At 41.4% G+C, this 22,460-nt stretch overlaps 1 protein-coding gene across 8 annotated transcripts in view; it reads left to right on the forward strand.

The window, feature by feature from the left end:
• Positions 1 to 22,460, forward strand: part of CACNA2D3 (calcium voltage-gated channel auxiliary subunit alpha2delta 3) — a 1,117,495-nt gene that overhangs the window by 363,204 nt on the left and 731,831 nt on the right. For all 8 annotated transcript variants that reach the window (XM_061618250.1, XM_061618247.1, XM_061618248.1 and 5 more), the window contains exon 4: positions 1,627 to 1,686. In XM_061618250.1, the coding sequence (XP_061474234.1) occupies positions 1,627 to 1,686 (60 nt within the window). The remainder of the gene's footprint in view (positions 1 to 1,626; positions 1,687 to 22,460) is intronic.

Here is a 22,460-nt window from a genome sequence, read left to right on the forward strand (position 1 = left end):
TGCTTATTTGAATATTTTTTTCTGCATTTTGTCAAAGGCTGAGGTAGAACTCAATTTTACAAGAGATACTAAACTCTGACCAGACTTTATCTCTTTCTTTTTCTTCCTGAAACATCTAGCATAGTACAGTGCTTATGATGACATCACACTGCCCTTCTCTGCCCACCCATCATTGACTAGCGGGAGTGGATAAACACGCATCGTGTCACGCACAGTGTTAGATGGCACATTGGGATGGAGCCAGACTTCATTTCCAGGGTGAGATCATCCCCAGAGCGGGATATTCAGGGATGTTCCCACTGGTGCCTGGGGGAGATGACTTTTGCTGATTCCCCGCTTTTCCTCTCGAACAGTCTGGGAGATAGCACAGGGGGTTACAGGGGAAGGACGTCACGGAATCTGCAAAAGTTGCCTTCCCCTCTCTGCTGGCATGATCCCTCACCATTTACAGAAAGTGAATTCTGGATCCAACCCATTGTGAGGAGAGAAAGTCACTTGTGATGCCTAGTTCTGCCCATAAGTAATCTCTAATAACTCATGTATAATCATTCAAATACGGCAATATTTCTGTTCTAAATACATGTTCTGAAATTCACTACTTCAGGAGATTTCTCTCTATGAGCTTTTTTCCTGGTGACCCTGCTGCCAGCTTCATTTACTGCTATATATGCATGCCTTTAGAAAAGCTCCTTTCGACAGTAAATACTAGGGGTGTGCATTGCATTGCATGTACCCCAAATTATGAAGTGAATTGGGGTGATTTGGGGAAAGCTCTCTTTTTGTGTTTGCACTGTTAACAAGGTATCTTGAGATGGATCAGGGACTCTGTGGCCTAAGCTGTAAAAAAAACCATGGTCATTTGCTCCCCTCCCCAAGATACAAAATCAAACTGACTGGAAAACATCCAGAACTTGAGAAGGGAGGGGTGGAGAGGTGGAGGGAACTTTTGTTTTGATGGCCATTTCTAGCTTTTAATCAGAGTGAATTATTTTCCCAGGGCACTCTGATCCCAGGGATTTGGGGGAGGGATTAAAAACTGTATTTGATTTTCTAGTGGCCTTCCTCTATGCAAGTTCATGGTATTCCTAAACAATTTTTTTGGTGTGGAACAGAAGCTTACCCTTCATCAAAGAGGTTCCTATACAAGTCAGATTTCTCTCTCCCAGAGAAAAGCGTCATCCCCCAAAATAAATTTGGGTGCAGAAGCCCACCTCCCAGCAATGTCTCTTGGGATAACAGGATGGGGTGGTGACATTTCTCCCACCTCAGGATTGGCTCTACTGGTGCTCCTGTACCTTGATCTTACCTTGTCCCATCCACACAGCATCATAGGAAGTGGCAGCAATGCTGCTAGTTGAAGGCCACCTTCATGCCTCCCCTTATCTTGTAACAACGACTGATGTAAATGTTCACTAGTTCCCAATTCCCCCCCTCCCTGCCCTGGTGAAGTTTTCTTTATGCAAAACAAATCATTGTAACTAATAGGGTCACTGAAAGATGCAAGTAAGTTTAGTGGTACTAAGTACCCACAATTGGATGCAAGATTTATTCTAACAGTTATTGAACCTGACAAGAAACCTGCAATTTCTAGAAAGTAATACTTTGTTTTCTTGCTTTCTTTTTAAGCGTCTTGTTGAAGCTGCAGAAGATGCTCACTTGAAACATGAATTTGATGCTGATTTACAGGTAGGAAAAAATATGACTGTGTTTGAGATCAGTGAGTTGGGTCCAAGCATTCTGTTCCATGAATGGAAGGAGACACCATTCATGGAATGAGAATTCTGTTCATGGAAAGACATTTTCTGATCACAGAAGACTTCCTTCTATTCATTGAACAGAAATACAGTACTATAAAAAGACCTAGTGTCTTTATACAATAAAGGCTGCTGCAGGAAGGCAAATTGACATAGTTCAGTCATTTTTCAGGCTATATGCTTTCATCGTTTATGACAAGATCTTGTTGATAAAGTCCTATTTTTTCAGCAATTTAATAAAAAAATTCCAACTTTGGACAAGAAGTCAAACCAGCAGCATGTCTAGTTGCAGTATATACTGATGTTAAGGTATTTTGTTTTATGGGACCCAACTCTTCTGCTAAATTTATACTATTCTTGGTGGGCTGGTTTTATTTGCTTTTATCATTTTAACTGTTTTATCTGTTACTATACATTGCATATTATTTATTTATTTTATTTGTAAATATTTTTGTATACTGCTATTTCATTTAAAAACACTAGTGCAATTTACAAGTAAAAAATGTGCAGCAAAAACCATTAATATACAGTCAAAACAAAGGTAAATTATTATATTGTGTAACCCAGTCTGGAACCTTATGGTGAAGTGCAGAGAATAAATCTTATAAAGAAAAAGTAAAATAAATATACTGGCAAGAATTTGCTCTTCAGGAAATTTAGCTGAAGATAGGTTTGAAACTTACAGGGATGGGATTAGTGGTGTGACATTGCTCTGTGAAAAAGGCTTGAATCCTATGTTTAAATAGTGAACACTTAAACTGGCTCTAAAGGGCAAGGCAGTTATCTAAGGGTCTTTCTGCACTTACTGTTTATAGTGGTATGGTTGCATACAGACATATGATGTCATCATTATTCAGCTAGTATTCCAGAATACTGTACTAAAAAAATCCAGCTTTTCCTTCTATCACAAAAAATCCAGCTTTAGTGAAAGATCTGGAATAGATCCTCAATATTTTAATTTGTGTTACATGTTTACAAGCACAGAGGGGTTGGGTGTAGTTTTGGGAAGAGCTGTTTCACACCACTTCTGTCTGACTGGTGGGAGCTGTCAGTTTGGGCTGGATGATGTTCTCCTGGTCTGAGAAAAAAATGACCCATGACAATGATAATTAGCTGCAGATACAATTTCATCATCCCTCTCTAGGATGCACAACTTAACTTGATGAGGAGGTTTGAGAGTGTTTAAGAAGCTGAGAGCAATGCTGTCAAGAGGCTAGACCAAGAGGCTAGACTCCTAGCAGGGGCACCCAAGGCGGAATGGTAAAAGCTGAGACACCAGACTAAGATGCATCCAAACTCACAGGAAGGCACTGGTAAACCACCTCTGAATATCTGTTACCACAAAAACCCTCTGAACAGAGTATCCAAAATGCAACACGAGATAGTGCTTGAAGATGAGACCCCCAGATCAGAAGGCACTCACCGAGCTACTAGGGAAGAACAAAGGACAAGTACGAGTTTTACGATGCACACAATAGGAACATGGAATGTGAGAAGCATGAACCAGGAAAGTTAGAAATTGTCAAGCAAGAAATGGAATGTATCAACATTACAATACATGGCGTGAGTAAATTATAATGGACGGGAATAGGACATTTTCAATCAGGCAACTACAAAATATTTTATGCAGGAAATGAGAAATTAAGAAGAAACGGGGTTGCTTTAATAATGAGAAATGATGTAGCAAAAACAATTAAGAGCTGTAACACAAGATCTGAGCAAGTTACATCACTGAGATTTAACAGGAAACCTATTAACATAACCATCATCCGAGTCTATGCTCCAGCGGCAGACGCAGAAGAAGAGGAATTGGAGAGATTTTATGCAGAAGTACAGGAAGAAATGGATCACACACCAAAACAAGATACGCTGATAATCATGGGGGACTGGAATGCAAAATTAGGGAACAGAGAAGAACTAGGAACCGTGGGAAAATGGGGCTTAGGAGATAGAAATGAAGCAGGAGAAAGACTTAGCGAATTCTGCGAAGCTAATAATTTGTTTCTTGCAAACACATTTTTTGAGCAACCAAAACAACGATTGTGCACATGGACATCACCAAATGGTTAATATAGGAATCAAATTGATTATATAATTGGTAGCAGAAAATGGAGAAATTCCATACTTTCTGCAAAAACAATACCAGGAGCAGACTGCGGTACAGATCATGAAATGGTTGTATCAAAAATCAGAGCAAAGCTAAAGAAGAACAAAGCAATCATAATACCAAAATACAATTTAAATAATATCCAAGAAGAATATAAAGATCAAATAAGGAACAGATTTGAGGCTTTAAACATAGTTGACAGAGAACCAGAAGAACTATGGAACAAAGTCAGAGACATGATCAGGGAAGAATGCAAAAAGACAATACCTCTCGTTAAAAAGAGAGAAAGACCTCAATGGATGACTAAAGAAACTCTTAAAATGGTTAAAGAGAGAAGGAAAGCAAAAGCAAAAGGAGATAGAAACACGGTCAGAACCCTAAATGCAACAATACAGCGACTGGTACATAGCGACAAAGAGAACTATTACAATAGTTATTGTATAGAAATAGAAGAGGACAACAAAAAGGGTAGAAGAAGAGCCCTGTTCCAAAAGAATAGAGAAATGAAAGGGAAATTTAAACCAAGAGTAGGGATGTTGAATAATCAACAGGGGAACACACTGACTGACAGAGATGAAATAAAAGGAAGATGGAAACAATACACTGAAGAACTCTGTAAAAGAGATGCAAGGATGACAGATTCATTCATGGAGGAACTGTGTGATGAAGAACCAGAAATTTTAGAATGTGAGGTGAAAGCTGCTCTTAAAATACTTGGAAGAAACAAATCACCAGGAATAGATGGCATACCAATAGAGTTGCCACAAGCTACTGAAACCGAATCTGTCCAAATTTTGACCAAAGATTGTCAACAAATATGGGTAACTAAACAATGGCCCACAGACTGGCAACGTTCAATATACATCCCAATTCCAAAGAAAGGGGATCCCAGGAAATGCAGTAATTATTGAACTATTGCCTTAATATCTCATGCAAGTACAGTAATGCTCAAGATTCTACAACAAAGGCTCTTAGCCTATATGGAGCAAGAAATGCCAGACGTCCAAGCTGGATTCAGAAAGGGAAGAGGCACCAGAGATCATATACGTTGGATAATGGAACGGAGCAAGGAATTTCAGAAGCACATCACCCTGTGCTTTATAGATTACAGAAAGCCTTTGATTGTGTAGATCATGAACAACTATGGAATGCTTTAAAAGAAATGGGGGTGCCACAGCATCTGATTGTCCTGATGCGCAACCTATACGCTGGAGAAGAGGCTACTGTAAGGACAGAATATGGAGAAACCAGTTGGTTCCCCATTAGAAAGGGTGTGAGACAGGGGTGTATTTTATCACCCTACTTGTTTAATCTATATGCAGAACATATCATACAGAAAGCGGGATTGGACCAAGATGAAGGAGGTGTGAAAATGGAGGGAGAAATATCAATAATTTAAGATATATGCAGATGATACCATACTACTAGCAGAAACCAGTAATGATTTGAAACGAATGCTGATGAAAGTTAAAAAGGAAAGCACAAAAGCAGGACTACAGCTGAACATCAGGAAGACTAAAGTAATGACAACAGAGGATTTATGTAACTTTAAAGCTGACAACAAGGACATTGAACTTGTCAAGGATTATCAATACCTTGGTACAGTCATTAGCCAAAATAGAGACAATAGTCAAGAAATCAGAAGAAGACTAGGACTGGGGAGGGCAGCTATTAGAGAACTAGAAAAGGTCTTCAAGTGCAAAGATGTATCACTGAACACTAAAGTCGGGATCATTCAGACCATGGTATTCCCAATCTCTATGTATGAATGTGAAAGTTGGACAGTGAAAAAGGCAGATAAGAGAAAAATCAACTCATTTGAAATGTGGTATTGGATGAGAGCTTTGTGTATACCATGGACTGCAAAAAAACCCAAATAATTGGGTGTTAGAATAAATTAAACCAGAACTGTCACTAGAAGCTAAAATGATGAAACTGAGGTTATTATACTTTGGACATATAATGAGAAGACATGATTCACTAGAAAAGACAATAATGCTGGGAAAAACAGTAGAAAAAGAGGAAGGCCAAACAAGAGATGGATTGATTCCATAAAGGAAGCCACAGACCTGAACTTACAAGAGCTGAACAGGGTGGTTCATGACAGATGCTATTGGAGGTCGCTGATTCATAGGGTCGCCATAAGTTGTGATCGACTTGAAGGCACATAACAAGCATAAAACAATTTCATCATATTAGCCAGGTACACCGTAGTTCAGACATGCACATAGTTCCTCTCATCTCACCTCTTATAATTTCCTATACTCCCACAAGATTAGAATTCTGGAATACTAGGCATTATATATATGTTTTTAAAAGGCGCAAAAGGGCTATCCTTGTGCGCATGCCCATAACTCCAACATTTGTCGGCTGGAGGAACTCAAGGATACATAAAGGGTGTAACTACAGCCATGGGACTTTTCTCAATTCAGGCTCAACCCACCATTAGTGTGGAAAGGTAAAACCCACATTCACTCTCTTATAAAAGCAATGTGTTACCAAAGGTGCAGACAATCAGCTCCAAATTTACTCTTTAAAATGTTGACTCACACAGCAACTATACTATTATAAATAGTAAGTGGAGAAAAAACCTATATGTATTTTCATCTACTTGCATACGTATTGTACTAATTATACAGCCACAAGAGTGGCTGTATACTATAGCCAGCGTGGATTTTTCACATTCCGTAATGTTAAATTGAAAATACCCCCCATGCCATTCTGATGCATCCCATAAGCTCATTTCAAAACAAAACCTTACAAAATTTATAGTCCTGAACTCAGAAATGCTTGTTTAACAACACATGGTAAGGCACATGTTACCAAATTCTTGCAAGCTACACAGGAAGTGGATTGGACTGTGAAAGACCAACCCAAATGGTGTTTGCATTCTGACAAATTTGTAGGGCAGTCCAATATCTCAGAGAGGAGTTCAGGTCTCCTGCTCCCCTGGTGCATTCACTATAGCTGCCCAAATTCCCTGTTTTTTAAAGTTTGATAGAAATATATGTGGGCTCTAGGTACGTTCTTAAATCTCAAGGTTTTTTGCTTATTAGTGATATGTATCAAGTAGCCTGTGATGATTCCATTGGCCAGCTCCAGGAGAGTATAAAAATCCACATCCTCATTGCAAAATGATCTGCATCTCAGCCCTCTTGAACTGGCTGGATGCAGCATCTTCTGATATTATAGGAATGTGTATCCATATCCAAGGCCACCACTTACTATGTTGTGTAGCTGATATCGAACTACAGTGCTTGAGTGCTTGAAAATTTAAGCTGAAGAAATAATAAATAAATAAATAAAATTTTATTTCTAGGCCGCCTATCTGGCCGCACTAGCGGCCACTCTAGGCGGCCTACAAAATCAAGTAAAATATAGCATATAAATACACATAGAAACTGAAAATCTAATATAAAATTAAACTAAAACCACCCACAGCTATAGCAGATAAAATTAGGCTACCCCAGGGGTCTTATAGGCCTGCCTGAATAGCCAGGTTTTCAAGGCTTGGCGAAAACTTGGCAGGGAGGGGGCATGGCGAAAATCATAAGGCAGAGAGTCCCAGAGGGTGGGGGCCACAATTGAAAATGCCCTCTCTCTGGTCCGCACCAGCCTAGCTGTTTTAACTGGTGGGACCGAGAGAAGGTCTTGAGTGGCTGATCTCGTCAGGCGGCATATTTGTTGATGCTGGAGGCGCTCCTTTAGATAAACTGGGCCGAGACCATATAGGGCTTTAAAGGTTAACACCAACACCTTGAATTGGGCCCGGTAGACAACTGGTAGCCAGTGTAGATCTTCTAGCACCGGAGTGATGTGATCATGGCGACGGCTGTTCTTAATCAGATGCGCCACCGCGTTCTGTACCAGCTGTAATTTCCGGACCGTTTTCGAGGGTAACCCAACGTAGAGCGCATTACAGTAGTCTAAGCGAGAGAAGACCAGGGCATGCACCACCCGTGGGAGAAGATGGACAGGAAGGTAGGGTCACAGCCTCTGTATTAGATGTAATTGATACCAAGCTGCCTGGCTCACTGCCAAGACCTGAGCTTCCATGGACAGCTGGGAGTCAAGGATGACCCCGAGGCTGCGGACCTGGTCCTTCAGGGGCAATTTTACCCCATTTAGCACCAGGTCTATGTCTCCCAACCTTCTTCTGTCTCCCACGAGCAGCACCTCGGTCTTGTCAGGGTTTAGTTTCAGCCTATTTCCTCCCATCCATTCACTTACTGACTTCAGGCACTTGGACATGGTGTCCACAGCCAACTCTGGTGAGGACTTAAACGAGAGATAGAGATGGGTGTCATCCGCATATTGGTGGCACCGCAGCCCAAATCTCCTGATGATGACTCTCAGCGGCTTTACATAGATGTTGAATAGCATGGGGGAGAGGATAGAACCCTGTGGCACACCACAATTGAGAGGCCAAGGGTCTGAAACCTCATCCCCCAATGCCACCCGTTGATGTCTGTCTGAGAGATAGGAACGGAACCACCGTAATACAGTGCCCCCATTCCCATTCCCTTCAGACGATCTAGAAGGATACCGTGGTCGACGGTATCAAAAGCCGCTGAGAGATCCAGGAGGACGAGGAATGCATGTTCTCCCTTATCCAACACCCTCCTTAAATCATCTACCAGAGCGACCAAGGCTGTTTCAGTTCCATGTCCAGTCCTGAAGCCCGACTGGAATGGATCCAAATAATCTGCTTCATCCAAGTGTGTCTGTAACTGTTCGGCCACCACTCGCTCGATCACCTTGCCCAAGAATGGTAGATTAGAGACTGGGTGAAAGTTGTTCAGCTCTTGGGGATCACTTTCCAATGAATATCTAATATGGAGTCAATCTGTGTGAGATGTTGTGCGGTAGCTATGAAAAATTCAGTGTTTGAATATAATTAGTATATTAATCAAATGGAATATTGAAAAGCATTATTATTATTATTATTATTATTATTATTACCACCAGTGTTGCAAATAGCACAGGAAAGGGCTATTGTGCTTACTTCCTGCTTGCTAGCTTCCTATAGGCATCTGGCTGGATGCTGTGCAAATAGAACATTGGACTAGATACACCTTTGGATCTTAAATATGCTCTTCAATACATGGGGTCTTTGATTTTGAAATTCTACCATATTGCTTTTTCCAAATCTCATACCCAGAAGAAGTCAAATCTATTACCTAAATAAACCAGGTGCACCTTTATAGAACCTATGAGTAAAGATGCCTCTTCATCACATTTCAGTGCCATTTCTTAAATCCTTAGTTTTGAAGAAATATTGATGATCTTAGCACTTTTACGTTAAAAGCCATTTGTGTTGGCAGCATTAACAGCACAGCCTAATCTTTGACAAGGTCTTTGTTGTTTATTATTGCCATGGTCCATTAAAACTAATCAATTGTTAATCTTGGTTTCGGTGACCTCTTTGCAACCTTCAAAAGGAGATTGTTGTTCTTTATTTAAAAAAGAAATCTCATAATACCATCTGCTCAATATAAAGTCATGACCAGGTTGAGATCAACTTTAAAGTGGAAGTGGGGAGGATGTTGTACTTTCAGTAATTTTACTTTGGAATGGGGATTTTGCTGTTAAGGCTTCTCAGTAAGCAGAAAGGACTGTATTTATTGTATTTGGATAAGCTCTAACACTCCAGGAACTGTTTCATATCATGCATGTATGTATTCCTTTTCTAACCCAAATGGGCTCTCTCAGTGCCCATGAATTCCTTAAAGTTCAGCTTAAAACATCAAGATAAAAAAGCAAGACTATTTTAAAAAAAAACCAAATACAACCTGCCCACCCTGCAAAAAAAGAAAAGAAAAGAAAAAATGACTAAGGTAGGAGCACTGGTATGAAAATAAAGGGAGAAATTTAAATGTTATCAGCTCTCTGAAAACAAAAATGCTGTTGTCATCTTCCTCAGCAAAAAAGCATATCACCTGCCATGAGTGATGTTGTATAGGAGGAGGAGGGTTGCACAGCTATGTTTCTGAGTAGCCTGCATTGCAAGGACCAACCAACTCTAAATTGGAATGGACTGTTTCCAAGTCGATCCCGACTTATGGCGACCCTATGAATAGGGTTTTCATGGTAAGCAGTATCCAGAGGGGGTTTACCATTGCCTCCCTCTGAGGCTAGTCCTCCCCAGCTGGCTAGGGCCTGCTCAGCTTGCCACAGCTGCACAAGCCAGCCTCTTTCCACAACTCTAGCTGTACAGAAATGAGTAGATTGTATCCAGTTCCCTTTACTTCCCCCCTCCCCCCCAAAAAAACTGTTTTAGGGGATTGGTAGATCCTTTGGAACAGCATGGGAGGTGATGGTGGTGGGCTGCAGTAGAAATGGAGAATTGCAAGAATAGCTTCCCCCACTCTTTTGCTCAGTGGAAGCCTCCACTGGAACAAAGAGCCTTCTGTGTGTGTATATAAAACAAGGTGTTAGGTGACCAGTTGACACAAAAATATGAATGGGGGTATCCATATGAAGGCACATCCAATTCCAAGTAATACAGTTTTAGTATGCTATGTCTTCATTTTGATGTGCATTCACATACCTCAGTGGGCGTCTGACTTATGCTATAGTTTGCAGTCTTGGAAGTGATGTGTGTATGTAAGATTGCCTCCATGCATGTATTTCATCTCTATAAAAATGGCCTCCTAATCCTCTCTCAGCACCCTATGTAGATGGTACATCACTTTCACAAACAGCCCACTAATGTGAGTAGTTAAATGTGTGCCGATAAAGGGGAAATAATATCATTTTACTACTTTCTGTCTGTGGGGAAATACCAAAATAAGAAAATAACAAGTACCCTGTCAACCATGTCCTACAGAAGTGTTAGAGCTCTGTCTGTCCTTGTGTTCCATTATCTGTCTCATCATATTCCATCATGTATATATTTATTTTTCCATATTGCTTTTTCTACAAATAATTTCTGTTTGATAGAAATTTGAGTGCAATAAGACCTGTTTGAACTAACCACAAAAATCTGCACTGAAAGAGCATAAATAATACTGCCTGTTATTTGAAAGAAATAAATCAAAACAGGGAGATAGGACTGCTTATCTCACTGAAATCAAATACTGTATGCTTGATGAATGGGAGAGCATAACTTCAACCATAGCTGGATTTAAAGCTTTCACTTGCTGCATTTGACCTTGAGAGATTTTCTACAAGGACCAGGAGTCAAGGGCTCTAATTGTAATATGCTGGTTTGAACTTTCCAAACATTTTGATTAATCCTTCTAAGGGTTTGCTTTTAATGTAGATCTGGGGTATTTTCTAGGGAGCTGGGCCAAATGCCTTAAATGAAGGAAAACTGTAGTCGTGTAAGGGGAGAACATGTCATTTTCAAAGAGAACATCTTCAGCCTGCTACACTGCACAGACATGGCTCATGACAGGCCATTCATGGCTTTTTAAAGTGAAATGGCCCAGAACATAATTCTGTGTTATGTTCTGACATGTGAATCATCTTAAACTCAAGTGCTCTAGTAGAATTCTCACTTCATTTATTTACTGTTTTAGTTTAGTGATGGTGACCCATGGGGGAGGGGGGAAGGGAGCACTGGTGGTCCATGGGAGGGAGCTCTGGCAACAGTAGGTGAGGTTGGCGTGTGAAGCAAGCAGGGGCAGAGCCCCTACTCTCTCTCTCTCTATATATATATTATACAGCCACAAGAGTGGCTGTATACCATAGCCAGCAGGGATTTTCACATTCCGCAATGTTAAATTGAAAATACCTCCCATGCCATTCTGAGGCTTCCCATAAGCTCATTTCAAAACAAAACCTTACAAAACATATAGTCCTGAACTCAGAAATACTTGCTTAACAACCCTGTCAATTGTCATGGTGATACACAAAACAGTCACAGAGAATAGACAGTTCAAAGTGTAAAAAGAGAGAAAAAAACCTCAGAGCCCTTTTGGACTTCTTTCTCCGAGAGTTCTCATAATCTGTTGAAATTTATTAAAAATCAGCCATATTCACAGAGTACCTGTAATCCTAATACTGACCTTGCCCCATACTCTGACCTTCATCTTCTGCAGTTGAAAAGTTGAAAAAAATGCCTGGCTGATTTTTAATTAATTCAAGCAATTTTGGCTGGAACCCAATGATAACGCAGAACATGCTCAGTAAGAACCAACTGTCAGAGTTCTAAAAGCCTCACAGCTACTTGGCTTGCCTAATCGGGGGGCCACACCCACACCAGACTTTGATTTCATGTGAGACAGTCATGGCTTCCCTCAAAGAATCCTGGGAAGTGTAGTTTGTGAAGGGTGCTAAGAGACTCCTATTCCCTTGAGAGAATGGTTTAACAGTCAGCCACTCTGATTGAACGTCTGTGAGGGGAACAGGGCGTCTCCTAGCAACTCTCAGCACCCTTCACTAACTACACTTCCCAGGATTCTTTGAGAGAAGCCATGACTGTCCAAAGTGAAATAAAGGCCTGGTGTGGATGTGGCCAGGGAAAGCTTTGGTTTAAATTTGGTAGGAGGCTACATGTATCTGCTGTAGAATAAAAAGGTGGGGGAAAGCCTGAAAAAGAATGATTCTGTTTACAATGTTTTCCTTTGGAAAGGAAAGGGGCTTCCCTTCTGCCCAGTGCCCACCCACCCAATCTCCCCCACTCCCTGCCCCTTTCCTGGGTCAGTGTTGGACTATGACCTGGGAGGCCAGGGTTCGAATCCCCACACAGCCATGAAGCTGACTGGGTGACCTTGGGTCAGTCACTGCCTCTTAGCCTCAGAGGAAGGCAATGGTGAAATCACCTCTCTGAATAACGTTTACCATGAAAACCCTATTCACAGGGTCGCCATAGGTGGGGATTGACTTGAAGGCAGTCCATTTCCATTTTCAAACATGATTGCATAGAATAAATCCCATTGAACTCAAAAAGTATGTAAATGATCAAACCAACCCTCCCTTCTCCCTCCTATCCCCTCCTTTTGCACCTTCCCTCCCCCTTCCTTTGCCCCTCCCTCCCCATCCCCTTCCAATCCCCTCTTTCCCCTTCCTCTTCCCCCTCCCCTCTCCCCTTCCTCCTCCTCATGGTCAGTTTTACCTATCTTAAACATGATTGCACGGAAGTAAATACCATTGAACTCTATAAGCATGCAAATGATCAAACCTGCCCTCCCCTCCCCCTTCCTTTGCCCCCTCCAATGCGCTCCTTCCCACTCCCACTCCTCCTCTCCCATGGTCAGTTTTTCCTATCCTAACCAAGATTGCACAGGAGTAAATCCCATTGAAAATAAGCATGCAAATGATCAGACCTGCTTTTCCCCTCTCCTCTCCTCTCCCTTCCTCCTCCCCTGCCCACTCCAGCCCTCCCTCCCTGCCCCCCCCCGGTCAGTTTTACCTATCCTAAGCATGATTCCATGGGAGTAAATTGCACTGAATTTAATGCAACTGATCAAACCTGTCCTTCTGCTCCCCTCCCAGTCCTCCCTTCTGCATTTCCTCCCCTCCCTCCTCCTCCTCCTCCCTTCCCCATCCTCTGTGGTCAGTTTCAACTATCCTAAGCATGATTGCAGGGGAGTAAATCCCATTGAACTCAATAAGCATGCAAATGATCCATCCATACTCAGCAAACTTGCACAGGATGCCATTTCTTACCTCCCGGATTAAAAAACTGGGAAATTCACTAATAGGCAAAAAACCTTGCGGTTTAAGAATGTACCTATAGCCCACAGCTATTTCTATCAAACTTTAAAAAGCAGGGAAATTGGGCAGCTATAGTGAATGCACCGGGGAGCAGGAGACCCGACCTCGTCTCTGAGATATTGGACTGCCCTACAAATTGGTCAAAATGCAAACACCATTTGGGTTGGTCTTTCACAGTCCAATCCACTTCCTGTGTAGCTTGGAAGAATTTGGTAACGTGCCTAAACATTTTTAGTTTGTTGGCTTTTCTTTCTAAAATAGATAGCCTCTGGACTGAGGATATTTCTCATAGCATCATCATCATCATCATTTTTATTATTTAACACTTATAAAGTGCATAACGTTTTCTAAGCAGTGTACATATATTATTTCTTTCCGAGTAAATGAAGGTTATTCAGTTATTAGACCACAGCACTGTGAATTCTGTATCCTTTGCTTTAGTAGTCATTGCAGGCAGCAAGCAAGCATGTTGTGCTGATAGCATAAGTAGGCAGAGTTTCAGATAGGATACTTTTAAAAAGTGCCTTCCTAATTGATTCAGAAACTGAATTAATGCTTCCAGTTCTACCATCCTATAATGGCAAAGTCAAGTGACAAAATCTGATTACAGTGGAAGATGGTTATAACACTATTCACTGTACTGTGGATTTGGAAATACCGCAGGTGTAGCGATGTCCTTGAGTATAATACCGTATACAGTGCTGCAGTTTTTGTTATAACATGGAACCCCTATAACGCAGGTGCATCCTTTGTCCCCCAACCACAGTATTACAAGCTTCCACTGTATATGATGAGGTTCTAAAATCTGTTCTGCTGGCTGCACTTTCACTGAGCATTTTGTGACTACATTAGGGCCCCACTCATATGGCGGGTTACATTCCGGACCCCCGCTGAAAAGTGGAACTCATTGAATAGAATGGCGTGTGACTCCCGAAAACCACCATAAAAGCGGAACAAACACCGTATGAGTGGGGCTTTAGTTTAATTGCATCTAATTGAGACTGCTGCATTAGCGAAGCGCCCTAAAGCAAAGCGCTGTAAAGGGGGGCCCTGCTGTACTGATCAAGATGCAATAACTATTGCTGCATCATAACCAGTATGCACTAAGCTTGATTTCCTATGTGTTGAGGTTTCTTGAAATATATGCAGAACACGTCTAACAATGAAATATCCATCATTTCTAGCTCAGCTGCTGTCTCACATACGGTGTCAGCTGCCTGTTAAATATATTTAAAACCAGAGTGATTTGTTTATTTGTTTGTTTGTTTATTATTTGATTTATATCCTGCCCTTCCTCCCAGTAGGAGCCCAGGACAGCAAACAAAAGCACTAAAAACACTTTTGAACCATATTGGTTAATATATTTATGTCCTGAGATATATTCAGAGAATTATTTAGCTAAGTAATTAGTTACAAAAGTAAAGGTATTTCTTTCAGAAATAAAGGTAAAATTCACTGACAGAAGAAGGAAGGTAAATCCCTTAATCATCCAGTTTTCCTGCACTCATTTGTTTCTTTATCCTCAGGGTCATAATATTAATTATGATTCTGTACACATTTACTTGGAAGTAAGTCCTGTTGATTCAATTTATTATGTCAGCCTTGGATTACATCTGCAATGCTTTGGAGCAGCTTATCTACAAATTACGAAGTATTACACTCTGCAGACAGATGCCTTTTTCATCATGTGTTGAGTTGTGAACAGGAAATACTTCATGGATTTTTTTGCCTTATTATGAAAGCATTTGTAACCAGAAATAGCAATGTATCCTAGCACCCATTTTTGCTGTAGTTGTGGTTTTCTCTTCTTCAAAGAAAATTAGACTCCTGCGGTCTTATTTTGTTCACACTTACCTGAAAGTCAAAGAACTTTGCAATATCCTATATAGGTCTTTTTTCAGTCTGAGGGATACATTATCTTCCGGGCAACCTTCCAAGGGCCACATGCCAGTAGTGGCTGGGACAACAAATATAAATATTATCTTTGTACAGTAGGCTAGTTTTGGTACACAATAAGACCACACTCATCCATGACTTGACATGGATGAAGGTGCCGATTTGGTATCCATTACTGAGACCTGGGTGGGTGAGCTGGGAGGAGTTGATCTGACTCAGCTTTGCCCACTTGGATACTCGGTGCAACACCAGCACCAGCTGCAGGGACGGGCAGGAGGAGTTGCTGTGGTCTACATAACTTCCATCTTTGTCACCAGGAAACTACTCTGTCTTGGAACTGGCTGTGAGGGCCTGCACCTAGTGTTGAGCCAAGGAGACAGTAAACTAGGGTTGCTGCTGGTATACGGTCCACCCTGCTGCTCGGCATCTTCTCTGACCGAGCTGGTGGCCATCTCAGCTGTCATATTGGAGGAGCTCAGAACGATAGACCTGGGTGATTTCAGTGTCCATGCTGAGGCTGCCTCTAGTTCCAGCTCGGGACTTCATGGCTTCCATTATAACCATGGGGCTGTCTCAAGTTGTCACAGGCCCGATGCACAGGGCAGGGCACACCCTCAACTTGGTTTTTGCTCCAGATGGAGAAAGGGGTGGTCTGGAGATGGCGGGGGTGGATGTCACCCCATTGTCATGGTCTGGTGAAGTTTAGACTTCTTGCTCTGATCCTCCCCTGCAGGTGTGGTGCACAGATTAAGATGGTTTGCCCCCGGAGACTAATGGAATCCACTGGATTCCTGAACACCCTGGGGGAGTTCCCAGTAGATAGAGTGGGTGACCCTGTTGAATCCCTTGTCATGCTGTGGAACAGTGAGGTGCATCAGGCTCTTGACATGGTTGCCCCTGAGCACCCTCTCTAGCACTGGGGAGCCCGGTTTGTACCTTGGTACACCAGTGAGCTAAAGGCAATGAAACAGACTGTAAGATGGCTAGAGTGCTAGAGTGAAAGACGTGCTGTGAGGCTGATCGGGCATGAGTAAAACATCATAACCGTGCCTACTGTGTGGTGGTGAGGGCGGCGAAGGAGGCCCCCTTCTCTGCCACCATTGCATCCTCAAGTAGCCATCCAGTGGAGCTTTTCCATATTGTCAGGGGTCCGTTGACATCAGCTCCAGGAAATGGAGTTTTAGACCCTTTGGAGGCCCACTGTGAATCTAAATCTACTATAGCTGCCAGTGAGGTGTCCAGTGCAACATCTGCTGCAACTTCTTGGGAACAGTTTCAGTTGATGCGACCTGATGATGTAGACAAGGTACTTGCGATGATGCGTCCAGCAATGTGTCCTCTCGACCCTTGCTCTTCCTGCCTTATTAAAGCTTGCCAAAGGGGTTTGAGTGAGTGGATCCAGGGTGTGGTCAACACATTGTTGCAGGAGGGAGTGGTTCTAGCCGCCCTGAAAGAGGCGGTGATCCAACAACTCCTGAAAAAACCCACCCTGGACCCATTGGTTTGCGACAATTACCGACTGGTTGCAAATACCCCCTTCTTATGGAAGGTGATTGAGAGGGCTGTGGTGCAGAAATTGCAAGTCCTCTTGAATGAAACAGATTATCTTGACCCATTCCAGTCTGGGTGCAGCCATGGTTATGGGACTGAATTGACCTTGGTCACCCTGATGGATGATCTTTATAAGGATAAGGACAGTGGGAGTGCAACCCTGTTACTCTTACTTGATCTCTCAGCAGCTTTCAATACCATTAACCATGGTATCCTTCTGTGTAACATCTGAATCAAGAGAGGCCGTGCAAGCCCTGGACTGCTGCCTGGACTCGGTGGTGGGCTGGATGAGAGCCAATAAACTGAGTCTGAATCCTCGCAAGACAGAGCCACTGTGGATTGGTGGTTCCTGAGTTCAGATAATTGGTCAATTGCCTGCTTTGGATGGGGTGGTTGTACTCCCTCTGAAAGAGCAGGTCTGTAGTCTGGGGGTACTCCTGGATCCATCTGTGTCTCTAGAGGCCCAGGTGATCTCAGTGGCTAGGAGTGCCTTTTACCAGCTGCAACCATTTCTGGACCGAGATAGCCTGACCACTGTTGTCCATCACTGGTAACTTCCAGGCTGGATTATTGTAATGCGCTGTATGTAGGGCTACCCTTGAGGTTGCTCCAGAAGCTGCAGCTAGTGCAAAATGTGGTGGCGAGACTGCTCACTGGGGTAGGGTATTGCCAACATGTCACCCCACTGCTGAAAGAATTGCACTGGCTACCTATTAGCTACCGGGCTAAGTTCAAGGTTCTAATTTTGGTGTATAAAGCTCTATATAGCTTGGGACCAGGATACCTGAAAGACCGTCTTATCCCTTATATACCAAATCGATCACTGCACTGTGCAGGTGAGGGCCTCTTGCAGATACCGTCTTATCAGGAGGTTCATTCTGCACAATATAGGAAATGAACTTTTAGTGTACTGGCACCTGCCCTTTGGAATTCCCTTCCCATTAAATATTAGACAGGCGCTATCTCTGTTATCTTTTTGGCACTTACTGAAGTCAACAAGCCTTTTAAGTAGAGACCTTATCCCAGTCTGCATCTGTGTTGGAATTGCTTTTTAATACGTTTTAAAAAATATATGTTTTTAAACCTTTTTTTTAAGATGTTTCGTTTTAATATATTTTAATGTCTGCTTTTATGATTTTTAAAGTGTTTTTGGTGCTTTCGTTTGCCGCCCTGGGTTCCACTGGGAGGAAGGGCGGGAGACCTTATCCCAGTCTGTATCTGTGTTGGAATTGTTTTTCAATATATTTTTAATATATTTTCAAACCTTCTTTTTTAATGTTTTTAAAGCCCTTTTAAAAATATGTTTTGTTTAAATATGGTTTTAATTGTTGTGTTTTAATATATTTTAACGTCTGCGTTTATGATTTTTAAAGTGTTTTTGGTGCTTTCATTTGCTGCCCTGGGCTCCTACTGGGAGAAAGGGGGGATATAAATCAAATCAAATCAAACCAATAGATGCATTAACAAATAATGTAACATAAATCAAATAATAAATAAACAAAGCACGCCAGCGACCAACAGGTTCTACATACACTCCCACATCCCCCTCTATACTCCATCCAGGCAAGCAAGATACATTCTCCGCTGAAGCACACCTTCCAGCCAGAGAGAAATACTCTGGTTGTGAAGCACAGTCATTGAGGATGTGGCCTGGGAAGGGTTCTGAGGGCAAGACAGAAAGGCCTGGAGAGCAGCGTTCAGCCCCTGGGCCTGAGGTTCCTCACACCTGCTATATAGTAATAGTGGACTCAATTCTCCGACTGTGGTTCCTTATGTAGCCAAAATGGCACTAGCAACACAGGAGAAGGAAGAATCAGCAGCCTTGGGAGCAGAGCTTGGAAAAGTTTTTTTGAACTACAACTCCCACCAGCCCAATCCAGTGGCCATGCTGGCTGGGGCTGATGGGAGTTATAGTTCAAAAAAGTAACTTTTCCAAGCTCTGCTTGGGAGAACCTCAGGCAGGCAATGGCAGTGGCCCATAGGACTGGGAATTAAAGTGGCATCTTCATTCAGAAGTGAAATTCCATTTACATCACTTGTCTAATTTTCCACTTACTTTGTTTGGGATCCTGGTAGGCAGGATTCCTGTAATGATTCCTGCCCTACTGTGGCACAAACTGATGTTGCTGAATATCATGCTTGGCTTTTGTATGGAATTGCATCCTTTTCTGCGCATCCCAGAGTCTCAAAAGGACATTATGAATTCTGTTTTCATTACAGTATAGCCTGTCTGCAAATGAACTCCAGCAGGATAGCATAAAACTACGTGAAATGACTAATAAGATCATAAGTGATGATATAATTGTATTTGCTCACAAATCTGATAATGAATATCGCAGATACAATCTTAGCTATCGGTGGGAGTATATGCGTTTGAAGCCCAGATTAAATACGAGCTTATAGCACCCTTTATATATACTCATAGCTTTAGACTATTTTGATATTCATATTCATCAAAATGAGGTCAGGAAATCTGTCAAAGTGTCTTTATAAAAAAAGGGTTCTCAGCCAACCCTTTTGTTATTTCCTTTCATTATCTGCACATTTATTTCAATAGAGTTTCCTGGTGGGTTTCTTTGAAGGAAAAGTATTACAGATTTCTGTAACTGATTAGCATTTGATACATAATGGTGAGCTCTGTTTTCTATCCCCATATAGTCAGATGGATGATTCCTTTAACTTTCAAATCCATTTAGATTTTCTATTGATTTTGTAACAGTTTACTATTGTTCTATTGGTTTTTGGTTAGCTCTGTACTTTTATCCTGAGCAAGACATATTTTATGGAGTCCATTGTTGGCATCATGCTATGCACTATTTGCACAGTTAATTAACCATTCACGTCTAGCTTTTATTTTTAGTAATAGGCAAGCCTAGCCCAGACTTAATAGCTCATTATGTGAGCCTCCTTTGAAATGGATTGAACTTAGCCAGCAGCAGCACTTGGTGGATTGTGCCCTGTGCTTCTATATCATTAGAGTTGTGAGTAAGTTGGCATTTAATTACAATGTGTTAATTACCAGTGTTTTTTTCAGAAAAAAATGAAGTTACTGTTCATTTGTACACTTGGAATGAAACCTGTTTACTTCAGTTATTATTTTGTAAAAAGCAAACTGATTCAGTCAATTATTATTATTACTATTAATTACATTTATACCCCACCTTTCTTTTCATGATAGAAACCTAAGGCGGCTTACATATGGTTCCCAGGCGGTCTCCCATCCAGGTACTGACCAGACCTGTGCTGGCTCATGTGCCTTCAGACCATAGCCTGGGATTTCAAGTCTTCTGGAATTTATTTAAAGCATATATTGACTATTTGATTATTTAAAAATGCAGCTGTATTTTTCATATGGATATTAAAAGAGAGGGGAAAGGAATCCTAAAGATACAGAACAACATAAACTACAATCCTGTACCTGCTAACGTGGAAATAAACTCACAGGCAATAGCTTGGGAACAACAGCAATTGAAGCCACACTTCCCAGTATGTGAATTCTCTTTTACCACTATTTGGCAAGAAACAAACCATCATGCAAATAACAAGGCACATCTTCAGTGGGTTTAAGGGGGTTGAGCTGACCACAAGGAACCACTGTTGTTGCTTCTATGGATGTAAAGGAGCAACGTCAGAGGTAAATGAAATGCAAATAGAAAAGAAAAACAAAAGACAGTGATGATTTCCTAAATGCAATACCATACCAACCACAACAAGATTCCTATGAATAAGACAGAAAACTCAGCATCCCACAACCAGTCAGGGTTCCTAACCAAAAAAAAAAATAAAAAATCCTGGCAACCAGTCAGCCAAGGTCACAGAAATCCCCATGCAGAACAACCTGACCTGGGGGCTGCAGTTAGTGCAGAATGATGCGGCATGATTGCTGACATGAGTGAGACCATATCAGCACATAATACCTCTGCTCTGAAATCTGCACTGGTTGCTGATTTGCTATCAGGCCAAGTTCAAGGTGTGCTTTCCATGTTACGGGTTCCACACAGTACTTGTTCTGCTCTTGTAAGAAATTGATCCTTTAGTGTGGCAGTACCTATGCTTCGGAACTCACTGCTTATTTACATTAGGCAGGTGCTTCATTGTACTCATTTTGGCACCTGCTAAAAACCTTTTTGTTTAGGTACGCCTACCCAGGCATGTAGAAGCTACTGTGTTTTTTATCTGTTTTTAACTCATTGTTTGTTTTATTATTTTGAATGTTTTTAAATACCCATCTTTAACTGCTTTTGCCAACAATTTTATTGTTTTAATTCCTTCCGTAAACCACTTTGAGTTTTTTACGAGAAAGCTTTATATAAATGTTGTAATTAAAGTACATAAATAAATTTCAGAATCAATGTGGCCCTTGGGTCTCTTTTCACTTTTAGGAACAAAGAAATCTGCCTTATGCTGCTGAGGCCATTTGGTGCCATCTAGCTCAGTACTGATGACATGGACTAGCATTGGCTCTCCAGGATTCCGGGCAATAGTCTCTTCCAAAGATTGAATTTTGGACCTTTGCATGCAAAGCATGTGCCCTACCACTGAGCTACAGCCGTGTTTGAAAAAGTATCTTTTAAAATTGTTCTTTTCAATTCACTAACAAATGCACAGCATACTAGGGCAGATCCACACCATGCATTTAAAGCACATTCAGCATACATTTGAAGCACATGAATCCCACCACAGAATCCTGGGAACTGTAGTTTGTTAAGGATGGTGGTGACTGTGACTGGGAAAACTATACTTCCCAGGATTCTTTGGGGGAAGTCGTGTGCTTTAAATGTGAGTTGGATGTCCTTTAAATGTATTATGTGAATCTGCATTACTTCATAAACTGCCTGCATATAAATCATTTTAATTAAATTTTAAAATGGAAATGAGCTACAAGGCTTACTGGGTGACCATGGGCTATGCACCATCTCTCAGCCTAATCTGCCCCTCTGGGTGAAAACAACAGAGGAGGCCATGACCACCCCAAGGAAGAAGGGCACACTTAAAATGTAGAGGAAATAATAATTTGTAAATTATAATGTACAGCCATAGTGTGAAATCAGATACATATCAAGACATAGTATGAAGAAATATTTATATAAGCATGAATGTCAACGATGTTTATTATTTTCACAACCTGTAAAGATATTTATAGTGCAATCCTATGCATGTTTACTCAGAAGCAAGTCCCAATGTATTCAATGGGACTAACTCAGACAGGGAAGCATGCACAGGACTGCAATTCAGTGATGAGGAACTTCACTCACCCAATCCATGCCACATTAAGCTGTTTTGCAACTGTTTTATGCTTGTTTTATGGTTACTGGATTTTAAATGGTTTTATTTCTTGTTGTTTCCAACCCTACCTCATGGGGTCGTTGGAAATATTCTATATGCACACACTGCAGATTTAAAAATACATATAGCCCATATAATAGTTTATTGTTAAAACCAGTTGGCCATTGCAGAACATTTTTAAAAAAAAGATAAGTATTCGTTTC

Source organism: Rhineura floridana, chromosome 3 (assembly GCF_030035675.1).
Source record: "Rhineura floridana isolate rRhiFlo1 chromosome 3, rRhiFlo1.hap2, whole genome shotgun sequence".
NCBI classification, from domain to species: domain Eukaryota; kingdom Metazoa; phylum Chordata; class Lepidosauria; order Squamata; family Rhineuridae; genus Rhineura; species Rhineura floridana.